General features: G+C 36.8%; 1 protein-coding gene across 1 annotated transcript; it reads right to left on the reverse strand.

Moving 5' to 3' along the window:
* Positions 1-595: 595 nt before the first annotated feature.
* On the reverse strand, positions 596-18,365 carry LOC139953129 (calcium uniporter protein, mitochondrial-like). Its single transcript, XM_071952548.1, has 8 exons — positions 18,248-18,365; positions 17,036-17,108; positions 12,489-12,659; positions 10,347-10,451; positions 4,985-5,145; positions 4,421-4,624; positions 3,587-3,703; positions 596-3,282 (listed from the first exon to the last, which is right to left on the reverse strand). Exons 1-8 carry the CDS (start codon positions 18,332-18,334, stop codon positions 3,196-3,198), a joined length of 1,005 nt encoding a protein of 334 aa, XP_071808649.1. The 5' UTR covers positions 18,335-18,365; the 3' UTR covers positions 596-3,195.
* Between the last annotated feature and the right edge of the window lie 117 nt (positions 18,366-18,482).

The raw sequence follows: 18,482 nt of genomic DNA on the forward strand, positions 1-18,482 counted from the left end.
ACAATTATGGTAGGACTAAATATCGCCGAATAAGAGTTCTAAATATGTTATATAACGCAATAGTCAAAATAAACCGTTATTGAACATGTTATAACCATCTTCTTTAAAAAAAAATGTTGGGGACCACTCATCTTGTATACCGCCCTCTAGAGTGATAACTTACATTGTTCAACATGGGAGGGGCGGGGCAGACGCTGGGGCCGAGCAAAGTGGGGACTTGATTTACTTGCTAAGTATAATCATAATGCATCATCTGGTTCCAGCAACTACATTGGGCACTTTGGCACTTTCACTTATGAAAACAAGCCAAGCATTCTTGAATAATTTCACAAAGCCACGAGACCACTCATCTTATATACCGCCCTCTAGTGACAAATTAATGTACAACATGGGACAGGAGGGGCGGGGCAAGGCACTGGGGCCGCGCAAAGCGGGAATTGGATTTACTTGCTTTAGACATGGAGGTAAACATGCTTTAAATGTGTCATGTGGTTCCAGCAACTACATTGACACAGCCAACATACTTTTACTTTATGAAAAAAAGCCAAGCGTTCCTAAATAACTTCACAAAGTAAACATAAATTTGTTTGAAAAAGTCTTGTCAACTTTATTTCTTTATTTATCTTATAGAGAGAAAAGTTGAAAAGAGTGGACTAATTACAATGTCAGTAATAAATCCAAGTTAATTTTTACAGATAAACTTACATGTGTACATTTGCCTCCAATATATAACTATTTTAAGCTGAAAGTTCAAACGAAGCAAATGTTCAGGCAAAACTTTGAAAGGTTAATTGAACTTTTAAACGACTATTGGACCTAATGGTAGTGGATGGTTGTTTTCTTCATTCAATTAAAACAAATATTTGAATCAGTTCTTATTTTTTTTTTTTACAAGAGACTAATTTGAACTATCCTCTTGTCATTGGCCATGCTGAGTGGTTTAAAGGTGAAAACATCTACCCTAGACTTAAGTGGTTGGGGGTTTGAATCCCAGCTGAGCAGCCCACAGGAACCTGAATAGTTCTACACACACCACTTCCAATCTCACTTGTCTCATATACTATGCATCAAATTGTCTAAATATAAATAAATAAACAACATTTTCACCATTACTTTGTATTCAAAATTAACAAAATGTCAATAATCTATAATTAAAAGAAAGTACACAAATAAATATCGTAAATACTACCTGACAATTAAAAACTCTTTTCCCAGACCACTTTGATTCTTCAATCATTTACATCTACAGTTGTGAGAATTGAAAGTTGATCAAACTGCTTCAAAATTGTTTTTCAGCCAATCTTTTGAAGCAATTGCCTAAAGTTTGAGCTGCATTAGTCAGATCTATGGCTAAAGTTGCTTCAGCCAGACTGGGTCTGAAGTTGTTCAACATGGCTTTCAGCTGTACCAGAATTTAATTAATCCCATGTTGCACCTTCAGTACACCTTTGATGGTTCCCATACAAGGCTCTAAAGAAGGCGATCACACAATTGAAAAACTATCATAACAAACTTCTGAATTAAAAACCTTGTGAAAATGTGTTAAATTATTTCATAGCAATACCTATACTGTAAGTGCATTCAACATTCTAATGAGTACACAATTATTTCTTATAACAATTCTGATTTCTGGCAATAATATGTTTAATGTTCTTGCAAATGGAATTACTATTGCATAAAATATTTGTAACACACAACTAGTTAACATTTGAAAAGTAATAACTAATATCTGTAAGAAAAAAACTGTACGAATGATTTTTTTATCAAGGCATTGAATAAACAACTTTGAGAGAAACTTTTTTAATGGGGAAAAAATTTAGATCGGGAAGAAAAATCTACAAGAAAAAGAAAAACTTAAAATGACCAACAGGAAAGAGTTTTCTAACTTCAACAACTTGAAGGTGGCTGGAAAAAAAACCTGCAATTTTTTTGTAGACCTCGAAATTAATTTTAATGGCAGGAAATATTGCTAAGCTAAGCAAGTTTTCAATGAGCAGATATTTGCAGAAACCCAGTCACAATCACACAGTACATCACATGGTGTTTTAGCTGGTACAAGTTGCTTAGCAAATGTTGTTTCTGCTTACCTAACTAGTCTTTTCATTTTCGCTGCTTCTTGTGAACTTAATTTTTAGCTCACTAAATCTTGTTTTGAAAAAAAGGTTCAAATTCTTTATCAGCCAAACTGCAGTAGAATTTAAATGTTTTCTTAGTTTAAGTAAATGCTCACCACAAACATTTCTGCTTCGCATCTTGCGTTACTTTTTCTTAGAAATTGAATTATAACTAATCTACGTACACATTTAGATATCAAAATTTTATTTTCATCACTACAAAAGTTCAATAATCAGATATATAATTACCTATATTTCCATATATTTTAATAGTACATGGATTAATAGTAAAGCCAAATATTGGACCATGTCATGTTATTCATTTCCAAACAAACCCACTGGCACTTATTAGAGACCAATTCTTCAATATTATTAACTATTTACAAATCATCTTTAGACCCCAACTTCATGGAGCCACTTCAGCGCAAAACATTGTTACTTACCACAATACAGTTACCAACCTAAATCACATGGTGCATGTACAGTTTCCGACCGGTATCCTGTTAATTTCTGCTTAGCAATATTTTGTCTTAAGCGGCTCGATGAAATTGTCCCCATTAGCGATAATATTTATTATGTTCTTAAACATTTTTAACACACCCTGTTTGTGCTTTATAAAACAATTATCTTTGAATCAAATCAATCCATTTTCATTATATGCAGCAAATCAGTTTGAACACTGTTTATAAACTGGTTTATATACAAGTCGCTCCGGCTTTGTACATGCACATGGTTAATGAGAGTAAATCATTGCAGCTGCTGTAGGCATTTGGGTACAAGCCTTTAAGTTTTAACAATGAAAAAATGGTGATGATATTTGCTTTAGAATGTGCCACAAACTGTGGGTTCGAATCCCACACAGGCTGCCAGAGGTTGTTTACACAGTGCTCAGAGTGCATTAAGCATATATTCTAGAATGTCGTAAGTTATGGGTTCGAATCCCACTTGGGGCACTTGTGTTGTGTCTTTGATTCAAATTCTTTTGTAGGACCCCGTTAGGGTAAATCAAGTTAAGTTTTTTAGTTTTCCGATACCTTCATGTTTTCAAATGTTGTTAGTAATGTCTACGAGAAGGGTACAATCATTCTTCTATCTTCTCTGCTGGGGGCGGTGTGATTGGGAGGTGAAGGGTCAAGGGGTCGCGTAGTCTTCCAAGATCCATTTCCAGCTGGAAAAAAACCCAATCAAACAAAAGATTACAACCAAACCTTTGTAAACAGATCCCCATAGACTGTAGAGGGCAGCAGACTAAGGCCTGTTTATATTGTAAGCAACAATGGCAAAGCATAGTTTCAAAAACTTTCTAAACTGATCATTAGACAACATAGAGGGCAGCAGACTAAAATCTTTTTTTGTTGTCTGAAACTGGTTTGAGGGTTGTTGACTGATTATTTTTGTTTCTACTGCCAACAGGTTCAACCAAGTAATAGCAGCATACTAGTTAACATATTTTAACAGTCTACAAATTTTACCTGTGCTATTTGGTCCCTGAGTTGGTTGTATTTCTCGATGTCCAATTTTTGTTTCTTGGCAAACCTATGAAAGCTAAGGAGGTGCTGTCGATCTTTTGCGTCTGGATTGGTATACTCCTACAAGAAGACAAAGATGAATTTAATAACTCATCTACCCAACAACATACATTTGTAGGAAGAAACTATACATAAATAGTAAACTTGTAGTAAAATAGTAAATGTGTAAATCTCTTTTGTGTGAGTGTTGCCTCTGAGAAGAGCCAGTGTGGTCTCGACGTTTCAAACAGTATACTCTCATGCTCGTCTCAAAGACGAGCAGAGTCTACTGTTTGAAACATAGAGACCACACATGCACTTCTCAGAGGCAACACTCACACAAAAGAGATTTTGTGGTCAGCAACTGCATTTGCTCTTTTGATGTCACCCAAACTGCATCCTCACAGAGGTTAAAGTATCCAGTTAAGCCTATTACATCAAACCCTTTTCACACTACTCTATTCCCAGGGGTTGCCTCTATGATCCCTTTACCCCCAGTCTTCCCCTGGTCTACCCTGGCAAATGGGCATACCCCGGGGAATAGCCACCCCTGCTCTGGAGTAGGGGTAGGCAGTAAAACCCTGGGGGTATTCTTGACCTGTGCAAGATGAACCCCCTGGAATAGGAACACAGTGTGAAAATGGGACGGCGTAACCTGTGATGTAAAAAAAGTACTGCTGCCTCCAAGGGGCTGTATTCCACAGAGATAAGATATACAGTGTGAAAGGGCTAAATTGTGTGAGTTAAAACTGATCAATGTCTTTGTTGGATTATCAAGATTAGAGAGTTTTGACTTACCTGTCTGGTCAGGACAAAGTAACCATACATGAAGATCATTCCACCGTACGTCACAAAGTATGTGATAGGTTCCACAATATCCCAGGAGTATTCCCACCACGTCAGTCGAGCTAGGAGTCCAAATTGAAGCCCCATGTAACCCAGTCCGCCCCACACCCACATGTTGGCATTACGGGCGGCTTTCACTTCCAAATCTAATCTCAGCTGAAATTATAATTGATATAAATGGATTAAAAGCTGCTTTGGTTGGGGGTTTGGGAGTTGGAACATAAAATCTGTTTCAAAGATTCTTCCAAGAAGTCTAGGAAGCTAGGAGAAGCTTTTGTATAGACCTTTATCATGGGGTGGCCATCTTGGTTTTTCTCCCATTCAAACCAATGAAACCAAAGCGAGGCTGGAAGGAAAAATACTCTGGTTTCTTTTTGTGAAATGAATATTAGCATCTGTTACTGTTCTTGGATACAGGGAACACGACCAAGAGGGTGAAGGCATGATACAAAGTCTATGGGACACACTGGGCTGTTTTTTATTATCTACTAGAAGGGCCATATTTTGAGTACCTACCTTTTCCATGGGTTCTATTTCTACTTTGAGATTCTCCAGTTGTCCTCGTAGATCTTTCTCTTTCTCTAGTTGATGTTGCTCGACGTGAAGAGTAGAATAAAGCTGATAGATCATAGACTTGACATCTGCCATCGTTCTCGCATCCTCACTGATTAGTTTTACTGTAGCAATGATAAAAGTCATTCATGTTACAAATTGATTTCCTTTCTCTTTTAATTAAACTTTTTTTAAAGATGTACTTAAAAATTAAAATAAAGATTACATTCTTTTGGAGCAGGGCCTAATGGTATGTGAAAATGTGAAAGAGGAACGCATTTCTATAGTTTCTCCTTTTTGCTGCATAGAGGTTTTACCAATTTATTTCACAGGTTAGCAAGAAACACTTTACTTGTGAGTGCGTATCTCACACTACTAAGCATTCTTAGCTTATGCAGCTAGTGCAGAAAAGTGGTGAACGGTTACTCAGTGCAGAATTCTGTAGTAAGCAGAGTTCTGAGTAAGCAGAATTCTGTAGTAAGAAGAGTTATGAGTAAGCAGAATTCTGTAGTAAGCAGAGTTATGAGTAAGCAGAATTCTGTAGTAAGCACAATTCCATGGTACCCACTATTACAAAAAAACTGGTGAAGAGACTGTCGAATTTACTTTCACAAAATATTCTCTTAACACTGCATGGGGCCACACTGTGACACACATTTGAATTGTAACAAAAAAGTAAATATATTTTTGTCCGTTCTGTATTTCTTCTTCAAATAATCAAATCACAGTTTCAAAAATAATTTCATTATTCCTAAAGAATACATATCTAGCCCTAACATTTTAATAATTGACAGTTCTTTTATTTGTCAATACTGTCTGATTGCTGAGTCAACATCTGATTTTGATCCCTTGTTATCAAATGCATTTACAGACAAAGACGAAGATGAGTTCAATTAAAGCGAGCGTTTGCGATCAAAGCAACCCCATCTGTTTTTAACTGCCTTCTGTAGACAGATCCTTTTAGTCTGTGATGGCATGCTGAGATTTAAGTTGGCGGGACGCCACAGGATTGTACTCACTTAAAGAGAGACTCTAAGGTCAAGAACAGTTTGGAGATGCAATCATTTTCCAATAGATTGTTTTAATATTTTGTTTATGCAAGTCGCCAGACACACAAGGCCTGAAGGCTCTAATTAAATGTGTGGGCTATAATCTATTTTTTTCCAGGCGCCTTTGACATCTACTCCTGGGACTGAAACAGGGTTACCCCCTTTACAGTCCATACAAATATAGGCTTGGATATCATCCATCAGAAGCCTGGGTAGTAGAGCCGAAAGCACTACCTCCCCAACTTTACGAAGCAATCGCGGTTAAGTGTCTTGCTTAAGGACACAAGTGTCAAGACCAGGACTCGAACCCACACTCTGCTGATCAAACACCAATTTATAATTACGAATACTTGTAGTAAATAAACCAAAGTTTTTGTGAGAGAGATTGGTTGTTGCCAGCTTGGTGTTTATATCCCCTTGTGGGAGTTTGCGGAGTTCCCTTGATGGGAAGATCATTCAGACAAACAAACAAACTACAAAGACAATGGAACCCGTTAGTGACTGATAGTCTTACTCTATGCTCCTAATAATTATTATTATTATTATTATTATTATTACTGGTTTATTGTAAAACATCTGCTTGTCGCAGTCCAGAGACTGATTTAAAATACAGATTTACATTTTTATATACAAAATTTAAAAAGCACAGGAGAAAATTTATACACAAGAAACATTGAAAATTTAAAAGCACTGAAAAACTAATAGAGCTTTCCAAACACCAATGATGCATCCCACCTTTAAATCCCCAGATCCAACGTCTCTAATTGTATTTCCATGTATTAGCGAACTACCCAGGGAATAATGTTATTGGACGGACCATAGAGCAAGGAACGACTTGGGGTGCTTCAGAGTAAATGAAGCATATTGTAATGTAGTTTTTGGAGCTTGTTTTTTCAGGGATTTCTACTGACATGGCTGAGCTCCTAATTCAAATGATGCCCCCTGGGCCTGAAATTTCATCTTTGAAGGGGCATGGCTAATTTGTTTTACAGAGGGCAGCACTTCTGGGCAATCTGAAGTGTTTGGGAGTATTTTGAAAGGGCACTAAGGCCAATACATGTAGATGATCAAAGGTGAACTATACAACGGGGGCTAACAATCAAGCGAGGTTTTTCTGTGCTTTCCTAATACATGATTACTTTATGTTTTAAGAAGTTAAGCCATGTGAAATTTGCTTTGAATATTAAGTACATGTTGTTTAAGTTATTTTAGACTTGAGTCAGTTTACTGTAGTTTATAGCCCCTTTCACACAAGAGCAATTTAGCAAGTGTCCCCTGCTAAGTTGTAGCATGGTTGTAACATTTTACAAAATGTACCTCCTGTGAAAGGACAACTGCGCTGTACTGTCATCCATTGATCATGCTTATATTGATTGCCGGACGGAGCATGCTTATTCTCCTCACAACAGACACGTTTTCATCTTGTTTAGCTTTTAGCATTCCTTTTTGGTTATCAGCAGTGGACAGTAAAGCTGATGGATTGTAATGTTAGCCAAAGGCTTCAGGACTGGAAAACACAATACAGAATCAAATTTTAAAGGTTCATTTTCTGGCTTGGATGAGGAGATGGTCAATGGTATAACTGAAAGAAAACAAAACAAAGACAAACAAAAAACTTCGGAACAAAAACAATTCATGAGATGAAAACTATACACTATTGTACTTCAAATTGAATTGACCCACAAGGTTAAAAACTACCCACAACTTGAGGAAGATTGTTAAGTGCATTTCATCAATGCACTATTGCCAGAGAAATAATTACATGACCTTGTATCTTACAATCTAACAAAATAAAATAAAATTTAATGGTGGTGGAGTGACATGGCCGAGCATTCTACAGCAGGCGACTTAAGTATATATATATTACACAGAATATAGGAATTTTTTTAGCAGCCTATAGCAGACTGTTTATCATGGTAGGGAGAAACTATGGATAATGCGCCTCCAGACTATTTAACCTCTTGCTCTGAACATCCAAGAAGGAAATGATTACCGGTCATAATTCCCTCTGGCTTATTTAGTTATTCTTCCTCTTCCTTTAATGGATGTTGTTCAGCTTCTTAAACCATCTCCTTTCGTTTCCCCCTTTGTCTCATTGTTCATTGTTCAACCTTTATTTGTCTGTCTGTGTTCTTCCTTTCCCTCAAGTTGCATTTATTTCCTCTTCACTGCTTTTATTACACCAATCTACCTGTTTATAGATGTTGTGGTGTCATTTAGCATTCAAGAAAGCTAGGGTCAAAACGTCAGGCCATTAACTATTGAATTAGACAGTACAGTAATAGACCAGGAGGGAAACTGATTGGTGTAGTAGACAGCCAACGTTAGAGTGATTTCTTGCTCCATGGTTGATAATAAGGGCAAGAGTGCCAGCAAATTATTCCAGAGCCATTGTCATTTTCTCTATAGAGTTCACCTGGAAATTAAGTTGAATTAGATGTAATTCTGAAGAATTTTGCCAATTCAAATCTACAAACAACAAAACATCGCCCTGGAGGCCTTAATATTCCCAGACCCAGAAAAAAACCTAAAGATATGCTTGCAGAAAAGCTGTGAATCAAACTGGTTTGCTTGACATCCAAGAAATGTTTCTTAATTAAATTGAATTTATGTCCAATGCTGTCTAGAGAAACAAGCAAAAGCTCCCTGACCTACAAGACGCCTCCCTCTCTTCCCTTTCCTGAGAATAAAACCACCAAGAGGCCCAACCTGACGGAACTCAACAATCCAGATGACGGCAAACACCTGACTGTTGGCTCAGTCGATAAAATAATCATCATCGTGTCCAGAAAAAAATATTGGCAGGCGTGAATTCATGCGGGAGTAATATTTTTCTTGTGAGCGGGTGCCAGCCGAAGTAGGGAGATAAGGTAGCACCTTCATAAAAATGAGTTTTAAAGGGAGATTGTCAGCTTTTTTTATAAGGAGGTTGCAAAGTGATTTAGGTGTTTGTATTGGGATTCAATCCCTTACCAAGTTGTAATTAAAATTCTGCAAAGAATTCCGCAAAGTCGGGAATGGCAAGCAGCTCTGAATGATTTGATAACAAACTAAAACAATAATCATAAAATAAATTTCAACAGGCCAGAATACAATCCCGAGAGTATTAGAGCCACACCTAATCCTTAGAATCTACAGCGCTCATGGGGAGGATTAGTGAAGATTAAGCTTGTCTGGATTAAGCCGCTTAAACTCTCTGTTCAATTAAATTCAAAAAATGTCAGTGAGAAATATTTTAATTTCCCGGAATACAGGTAGAGAAATAGATACCTTAAGAACTATAGTCAACTTTTTTTTTTACCCACTTGTAATTTTTGATTTTAATATTTGATTTAAGTATCTGTTAACTCAACTTTTTCCAAACAATCAAATATTCTGGTAAAACAATATCCCGTTTTATTTGTTTTTTCACTTAAACGTAACAACGGAATTAAATGAAACTATCATATGTTGGTTGTAATGGTGTGTTCAGTATACACTAAAGGATGAACATGTTAAGATGCAGTATCCCTTTAAGCTGTTTTGGGTCTCACTTTGTCGTAACCTCAAACCTTATTGATAGATCTTGAAGAGGGGAAGGACTGATGTCTGTACTGATGGGTTTCTCAGGACTCTCCCCAATGCAATAACCCGTAAGTGGCGTGCACGTCATGCTAATCAGTCTTCAAGTCGAAGTCTCTTCTAGGAACAACCCCCAAGATCGCTTCCCCTCTGACTACCCATCCCTCACACAATAATATTGATTGCTGAACGATATGTTCATCTTACTCCATGTGCTCTGATAATAGCACCAGGCTGACGCTGGTACACATTTCTGCTGATCAGAATTTTTCTTTGCTTGGGAAATTTCTGTGCCAAATAGCAATAAATTAAATTGGGCTTAATCTTCTAATGGCAGTCAACTTTAATGCAATCTATCCGGGCACCTTGAAAATAAATTAGCGACAATAAATAAATTAATAAATAATTATACATATATATGTAAATAATGTAGTAAAAAAAATACATGATGATAATAATAACAACATTTATAGAGCACTAAAAAAAAAAACCAAAACACAACAAAAAAACCAAAACACACACTTTTCTTGAGTGTTGTTTAGTACTTTATGCAGATCAAAGGGCTCCCTATATACACAATGAGAAAGACATCTCATTTCTCATATCATCAGGAGCCAGACTAAACTTTCCTCTGAGCCTCATTATGGTTACATTGGGTTACATACTGTAGCAAGATGGCTTCAATATTAAATTAGAAGAGTCTGTAGGTTTCTTACCTAACTCTGGAGGATCAACCCTGAAGGAATCATCGTTGATTGTTAACGTGAATGGATTTCTCATCAGAACGTCGATGCTTGTAGATTTAGCAATCTTCACTCCTTCTACAAGACACAAAAAGCAAATGTTTAATTAGAATCTATATGCCAGACTGGCTAAAGTACTAAAGCAACATAAGTGGATGTAGGTCACATCAGAGGCTGTTAGTAAACCTTATAAGCATTTAAGTACAAGCCATTTCCAGCCCTGCTATGGGCTTTTTGGTACAAGTCAAATAACTGATCAGTTTTTTTTTGTGGCTAATAACTAATAAGCAGCTCTATGAAAATTGGCCCCAAACTGAATGCAGTTCAATGTTCTGGCTCTGCATACTGTTGAATTATTGACCTATAGCACCTAGAGAATGTGGTCCCTTCTCTATGAATTGATAGAACTATGTTCTTAAAAGGGCACCGTAAGCGCAGAATTCCGCAGAAAACATAGTCATGAAGTTAGACCCAGATTATGCATTTTTCATCTGTTTCTCTGAAGTAAAGTTTTTAACTTAAAAAAATGAGTGAAAAAAAACCACCAAAAAAACTGAGTGTTACATAGCAAATTATTCAATGTTAATTCACTCTTTGCCATTGTGACTACAACTTCATAAATATACCAAGAACAAGTAACTAAAATACACAGGACATAGTACAATCACAATTAGTTAACCATTCGAAAATAAAACAGCGTCTTACATTCCAAACAAATATTTACCCACTCTCTGTACTTCGTTTGTTTTAGCGGACATGTCACCCTAATATAGGACTGACATTTAAGGTGAGACAACTACAATTCCCTTGTGATGAACCGTTCTTCATTGACTATTTGCATGAGTCATAACTCACAGCTGGGAATCATATAATACAAACAGTGAGCCTGTGGCATGCACTTTGTCGTTTTATTAGAGGCAAACTACAGTGTTGGCCATAAATAAAGGAAGATTCAATCCTCACTGGTTTAAAGTTCACGGCAGAACTTATCCTCCAGAGAATTATCCCAATCTGAAAAACTGTCAGAGTTGAGGAAAATGTAATTATTTGAAATTATTTGGCTTGCAGCAGTAGAAATGAGCAGGAATATTGATAACATGATAAAACATGGATGAAACATTAAACCGCTCTTCGTAATTTCACCTGGGAAAAATGTGTAAATTGTCAAAGACCACGATCTGCACTTTGTGTTCTGACCCAAACATTATGAAAAAACAAACCTGTTAAAATAAAAACCCTTAAACCAATGTGTGATAAGCACCGAGTACTCGCTGCTTTCTTGGTCCTAAGGAGAGAAATATGTATGCTACTCAGGTGGGATTCAACCCTCCAAGACCTGCCGCAGTCTTAACCAAAGTGTGGATATTTCTAATTGTATAATTAGTAACAAAACAAAAGAGATGTAGGGGGATATTGTGCGGTCGGAATCAGTCTTAAATAGCAGAGAGATTTTCAACCAAATGTGTACAACTTTGAGGCAACAAATTGCACTGCATGCCAAAGAGGGTACTCAGTACCAAACAGGAGGCACAATGTTCCCTCATATTGCCAACCAGAGGTGTTAAAGCGCATTATGTGTGATTTACCTTCATTGGAAAGATCTATTGCGTTGTGTGTGACAGCCCCCAAAATCATCAGAATTTGTGTCATTCAGTTGGAGCATAAAGCTAATAATGTAAATTTATGCGTAAATTGAGGCAACAGTATCGACTTGTACAGCCAGACCGGTCAATATCAGCCACTATTGGTTTTGAATGACAGAAGAGCTCCGCTAGCTGACAATTGGATAACATGTGGTAATTTATTATTGCATAGTACACTGTAGTTTAATACAATTGTGCATCCGTGCACAACCTCTGCAACTAAATGGTTTCAAATGGTTGATAGGTTTTAAAAATGTTACAAGTATGAAGGTTAACACATGGGATTTGGGGCATGGTGAGGTACACTGCAGCAACAGTTTGTGTATCTATTTGCTGGGTAGATTTAGAGAACTTGTCTTGCCTTTTTCTATTGCCGTAAAAATAAGTTAACGAAGACTCCACATCTTGTTGCTGATGTTGTTGATAAAAAAAGGACCTTTATGATATAAATGTCATCAAACATTGTGCGTACCTTCGTTGTATATTCCTGCCCAATCCACTCCCCCATCTTCAGCTTTAACATGGTTGATGAAGTCGCCGACTGTCTCTGTTACGGGTTTCAGGGTAAACTGGCAGCGTTCTCGTCTTGAGGGCAGAGGTACGAGTAGGACAGGGAGACCATTCTGGTACTCACACTGCACGCCTGTAGGGAATAACAAACAAATAAACAAATAAACAAATAGACAAACAGTAAGTCAAAGTATTGATGCACACATATTTAAAAATACTCAATTCTTAAAATATTTGTAGGTGTTTTTTGACAGTCCTAAAATATCTTTGAATAGAATTGCAACAGGCTCTTCTTAAAACAAGTTTTCTCTGTCTTGAGAAAATCGGTCATAGAATATCATCTTTAAATGAGAAACACTAAGTCATTTTGCAACAGGCTCTTCTATTTAAATACTCGGAAAGTTATGAATATATTTTAAGGGGCACAAAGGCCAAGACAAGTGGTGTAGCTTTAAAAAGATCGTTGATCACTTTACGCTCATGAACGCCTATCACACGATGGATCAAAGAAAGTATGTGATGTGTGGCATGGTTAAATATCCTAAGAAAAATACATGCCCTGTCAAAAGTAAACACTTACAGGAACTACAGTAAACCTATGTACACGGCACTACTAATTGCTTTTACATGTTTGTTTTAAGATGAACTGGCAGGATTTGGCAAGACACTAGCACAGTAGTACAATGTACACAATGTAGGCATTGGCTTTTAAGTGGCTTACTTAGTTCACGCCTGAAACAACACAACAGATTTATGAGGATTTGAGATGGTTTTTTTTTTAACCAGATTGATCCTAGACTTCGCTAAATTGCTCCAGTACCACTCACATTACTTGTACATCAATCACACAAATTTTGTTTGTGGAATATTGTTGTTGAAAATAAAATGACTTTATGAAAGAAACAGCAGGCAGTTTCAGTTAATATCAGCCGCTAGTTGGCACACAGTCGTTGTGCCAACTTGCTCATGACCAACAATGCTCATGACACAGGCTAAACAAAATATTTCCTACTATAGATGTTAAATTTGCAATCAGGGATAAAGAATATTAATTTAGGTTTAACCCTTTCACCATGTACACTAATGTGTGTTAACACTGTTGTACACATCACTGTAAGGCAAAAACAGAAATTAATATATTCTTTACCCTGATGTTCAATTCTGATATCAAAAGATTTAGATCAGACCGTATTAAACTGATTATTTAGCCTATCATGTTGAGAACCAATTAATTATAAATCCAATACAAGGAAATCCACTGACAAACTGGACATGTTGACACAAGTGTCATGTTACCATGGCGACTGTAATCAGTACAAATAGGGCAGACCAAGATAAGCAAGTATGTCTATTTTTTTTACAAATTGTTCTGCTTTAGAAACTACAGAGTTTGTTTTACAGCAAGTTCATTTTGAAAATTTTGTGTGGTTTAAAGGACAATTAAACAAAAAAAGTGTACAACATATTTAATATTTTAAAAATGAAACAAATTAGTGAAAACCTCCAGACTTAATTTTTTTTTATATTGCACACACAGACCCTTGTCATTCAATAGTTTGCCAGTTATGTATTGCACTTCCCCGCCTGTTTGTTCAAACACGGCAATGTCATATCATTGCAAACTTGTGAAAATACATTCGCCAACAATGCACTCTTATGCTCCAATATTTGTATAATAATTGCTCCACGTTTAGAAAGAGGTTTATGGCAGTTAAACATGAAAAGCTAACGTGCATACTCTTGAAAGATTTTTTTTTTAAAACACGGAGGCTACGGAGGAGGCAATTTGCCTCAACGATGCTGGCTATTGGATTGCCTTGATGCCCTAAGCAGAATTTGACCTTTTTGCTGATAGATGTACATGTGCCTTTCACTCATGGGCAACTCAGTACATGGCCCTTATAGGCCTGTAAATGCTCCCCACAAACCCAATTAAATTACTGCTTAATCGCAAGCTTTGTCAAATTCCCTTACCCAACATAGAAATAAAACACTTGCTTTTCAAACGGGTGAAAAAAAAAAGAGCCAGACTTATTACAAATTCTTAAAAGCTTCAATTTATTTCCGGGGACTTGTAGATGATTGACATTTTGCTTGAGGCAGACCGATATGGAAATTATGAGTATGTGATTAAATTTAAAGGAAGCACTGCCAGAAATTGCAGTGTTCTGGATGCTTACAATTATGTAAGCGTTGTCCTTTCCCTATGATGTAAGTGTGTCAAGGATGTCTGCAAGCTCCTTTTGAAGCCAAGGTTTTTAACTTGTTTGTTCTTCACTCCAACACATTTTCTCTACCCACATTCAAGTGAGGTGACAGTAGGTCACGTCATCTCTTGCCCATTTCAAGGCAGAATTCAAACAGGAATACCCAAATGTTGCTTTGTATCGAGTCAGATTTTTTTTAACATGATTTTTTTTTTTAAAGGTTTCAGATACTAATTTTACAGAATGCTCAATACCATTGCTATTTTTAAAACAAGTCAGGCTTTTGGAAAAAAAAAAAAAAACAATTTCTGTTTTGGGTCCTCAAAGGCAGTGGACACTATTGATAATTAATCAAAATAAATATTAGCATAAAACCTTTCTTGGTGACAAGTAATGGGGAGAGGTTGATGGTATAAAACATTGTGAGAAACGGCTCCCTCTAAAGTGCCATAGTTTTCGAGAAAGAAGTAATTTTCCACGAATTTGATTTCAAGACCTCAGATTTAGAACTTGAGGTCTCGAAATCAACCATCTAAACGCACACAACTTTGTGTGCCAAGGGTGTTTTCTTCTTTCATTATAATCTCGCAAGTTCGATGACCGATTGAGCTCAAATTTTCACAGGTTTGTTATTTTATGCATATGTTGAGATACACCAACTATGAAGGCTTGTCTTTGACAATTATCAATAGTATCCACTGCCTTTAACACTGTATGCATCTCAACTGGACAGGCAATATAATGAACTGAGTGTTCATTCCATAGTTAAAAAGTAATACCTTTACAGGATTTACAGGTTTGGCTGGTCAGTGAAGGACTGATGTACACAAATACAACCATCGAGCAAGGAAGACATCAGTTTGCCTTTAAGTAGGATTTTAAACTTTGCCTTTAAACATTATTTGATTAATTCACTACATTCATGAATCTCTAACAGTCAGACAGTACAGTTAGCACACTGACTGCTTGACACATTTATGTTATATGCAGGTGTAGCGACAGGGAAGCCAGAGTGCCTAGGATGCGTCTATTGTGTAGACCCAACAACTCTTGATTCATTAGAATTTTAAATTTGAGTTTTTCAAGAGGACTTTTTTGAGACCGTGGCAACATGTGATGTATTTAACCACGACCCAGCAAATTGGATTAATATTATTTGCACAATTTTGAATAATTTAAGAGGAGACTTGTACACACTGTCAGAAAGTATCTACTGGTTAATATATGAGTCGGGCACGATCATAAATGCAAATTTGTGGATGTTGGACTTACGAGATCTACTCAATACTCATTTAGTGTAAATTTCAAGCACTGTATTATAATTTTTGTTATTTCAATTTATGATGAGCAATTTGCATCCAATGCAGTCACTTCCACAACAAGTTTCTGTCCATGAGCGTAACGGGTGATTAAGTTTAATGATCAGTGTAATAAATATTAATTCACCACAACACTACAAGTACGTGCACAGGGTGTACAGTACGCAAAGAAATGCATAGTTCTACCGTTTGCTTTTGGAAAACAACAAAGGGTAGGACTACTATTAGAAGTACTAAGGGAATCAATGTGTGGTGAAGAGGTTTTCAACTAGTGGTTTAAACCTGTCGAGGCCTGGTGCTTGATAATTTTACCAAGATGAAGTCAAGGTAAATTATAAAGAACCAGGCCTCGGCAGGTTTAAACCACTAGTTGAAAATCGATTCAACACACTTTGATTCCCATTCATAAATACCTTTTCGGTCAAAAAAACATCAAACATTTTTGGTCATAAAGTAAAATAATGCAAAAACTATATTGTTCAATGATTTATTTCAACACAACACCCCTCCAGCTATAAAAAGGTTTTGCGTGATGTGGCACAACTGTTCCAGCCGTTGCTCTCGACCAATAGGAATGAAGAAACTGTCTTATAAGCACAGGTGCAAGCTCGCGTGTCACGCCCAAGTTTCAACACTTTTTACTTTTGTTTTATCATCCGTTCAAACAACCCCTCGTGGATGCGACCAATCAGAATGGATAAACTGTCTCAGGTATTTATGAATGTTGATTCCAGGCTATTAAAGAGTGGTTGATTAAAGAGTGGTTGTTAGTGAGCTAAACTAAAAGGACAGTGTTTCCTTTGGTATACAATCTTAGGGTACCACCTCTATAATAATGAGATCCTTCAAGGACAATCTAAAGGCAATGACAAGGGGAATTGAGGCAATGACCAGGGCAGGGGGCATGGATGGCAATTGGGGGCAGGCATGGGGGCAATTGCTTCTATTGCTTCACAATTACATAGAGCAGGACTGTATCTCACCATTATCGCTTGATGCTGAACAGTAAGCCGCTGCACAAAGTCTTAAACTCCCAGGTAGGAATCGATGAGCATCCTGAGGAATGAAAGAAAAACCAAGAAATGCATCAGAGACAAGATTGATTGATTGATCCACTCTACTCCTAGAACTTAAGGTTTGTATAGTGAAACCATGGAGCTAAGTAATAGTTCCATGGTGTAACGAACCTCATGAGTGGATCCACTAAGCCCCGCCCATTTAGAGGGTGTGTCCCTGTCCCTTGCTCAATCAATCATTCAATGATTGTATTTAATATGACAGAAAAATTGTAAATTGCAGTTTGAAGACTACAGAGTCAAAGATGTGTAGTATAGAATAGGCCTATAGTAATCTATCTAATTTAAACAAATGTATGTTTTTAATTTTTAATTTAAGTATGTTTTTTTATTGATTGAAATGAAAATTTAAACTGGAAATGGAATAACTTTCCAGATGGCGTCACCACTTTTTCACTCAATTTTACAAAAAGGGATATTCATTGATATAGGATTTGAGGCATTGCATGGTGGGGTATCAATATATGTTTGGTTTGCGGTAACATCATGTGTGTATCTACTTGCCAGGTAGAGTTGTTTTTAGGGAACTGTCTTGCTTTATTCTACTGCCGTGGAGTAGATAATCGGAGGTTCGGGAGACTTCTCAGTTCTGAAAAGAACTGTCCTGCTTTATAACTATTACCAGGGCGGATGGTATAGACATTTGACTGGACTGCTACTTTAGCTTATAGGATCGTAATAACTGTACTGCCGCGGAGTCAGTTCGGAATTGGTCTCAACGTTTCGACTAGCTTGCTCTAGTCATCGTCAGGAGACTGAAGAGGTAGAGATAAATAAGCCCACTCCTCTCATATATTGATATTCATTGAGGTAAAATTATATTATTTCATATCGAATGAAAAAGTACTAAGTAGTGGCGCCATACGGAAACTTTTCCCTGAAGAGAACGAGAAATAATTATTGAGAAAATAGAAGGATCCAAATAGAATTAGCTGTTGCAAACAATATGACTGGGCCACCGGCTTTCCCATTTTAAAGTTTAAGTTTTGTGTTTATCTTTATCCGTCGTTCGTGTGTGTTTGTGATACAGATATATTTATTTATAGTTGCAAAGAACAGTTCTATTAACCAGAATTTCTAGTAAATAGTGTCTCCAAATAAAGAAACATTATTTCTTACCCTTTTGCCAGCTTTAGAGAGAGCAGAAAAAGCAAAAAATGCTTGTTGTTTGCAGCGGTCCAAACGGAAGATGGATCTGAACGCCATTTTGCTGTCAAGTTGGTTGTAGTCTGGTTCTTCCGCTATACCTCGAACGCATTGGATGCACAGTGGCTGAATTAGAGGCAGATGAACCAGACATAACACCCTGCCCATTTAGACTGGTACCACAATTCAATAACAAAAATGACCTATT

Source organism: Asterias amurensis, chromosome 21 (assembly GCF_032118995.1).
Source record: "Asterias amurensis chromosome 21, ASM3211899v1".
NCBI classification, from domain to species: Eukaryota; Metazoa; Echinodermata; class Asteroidea; order Forcipulatida; family Asteriidae; genus Asterias; species Asterias amurensis.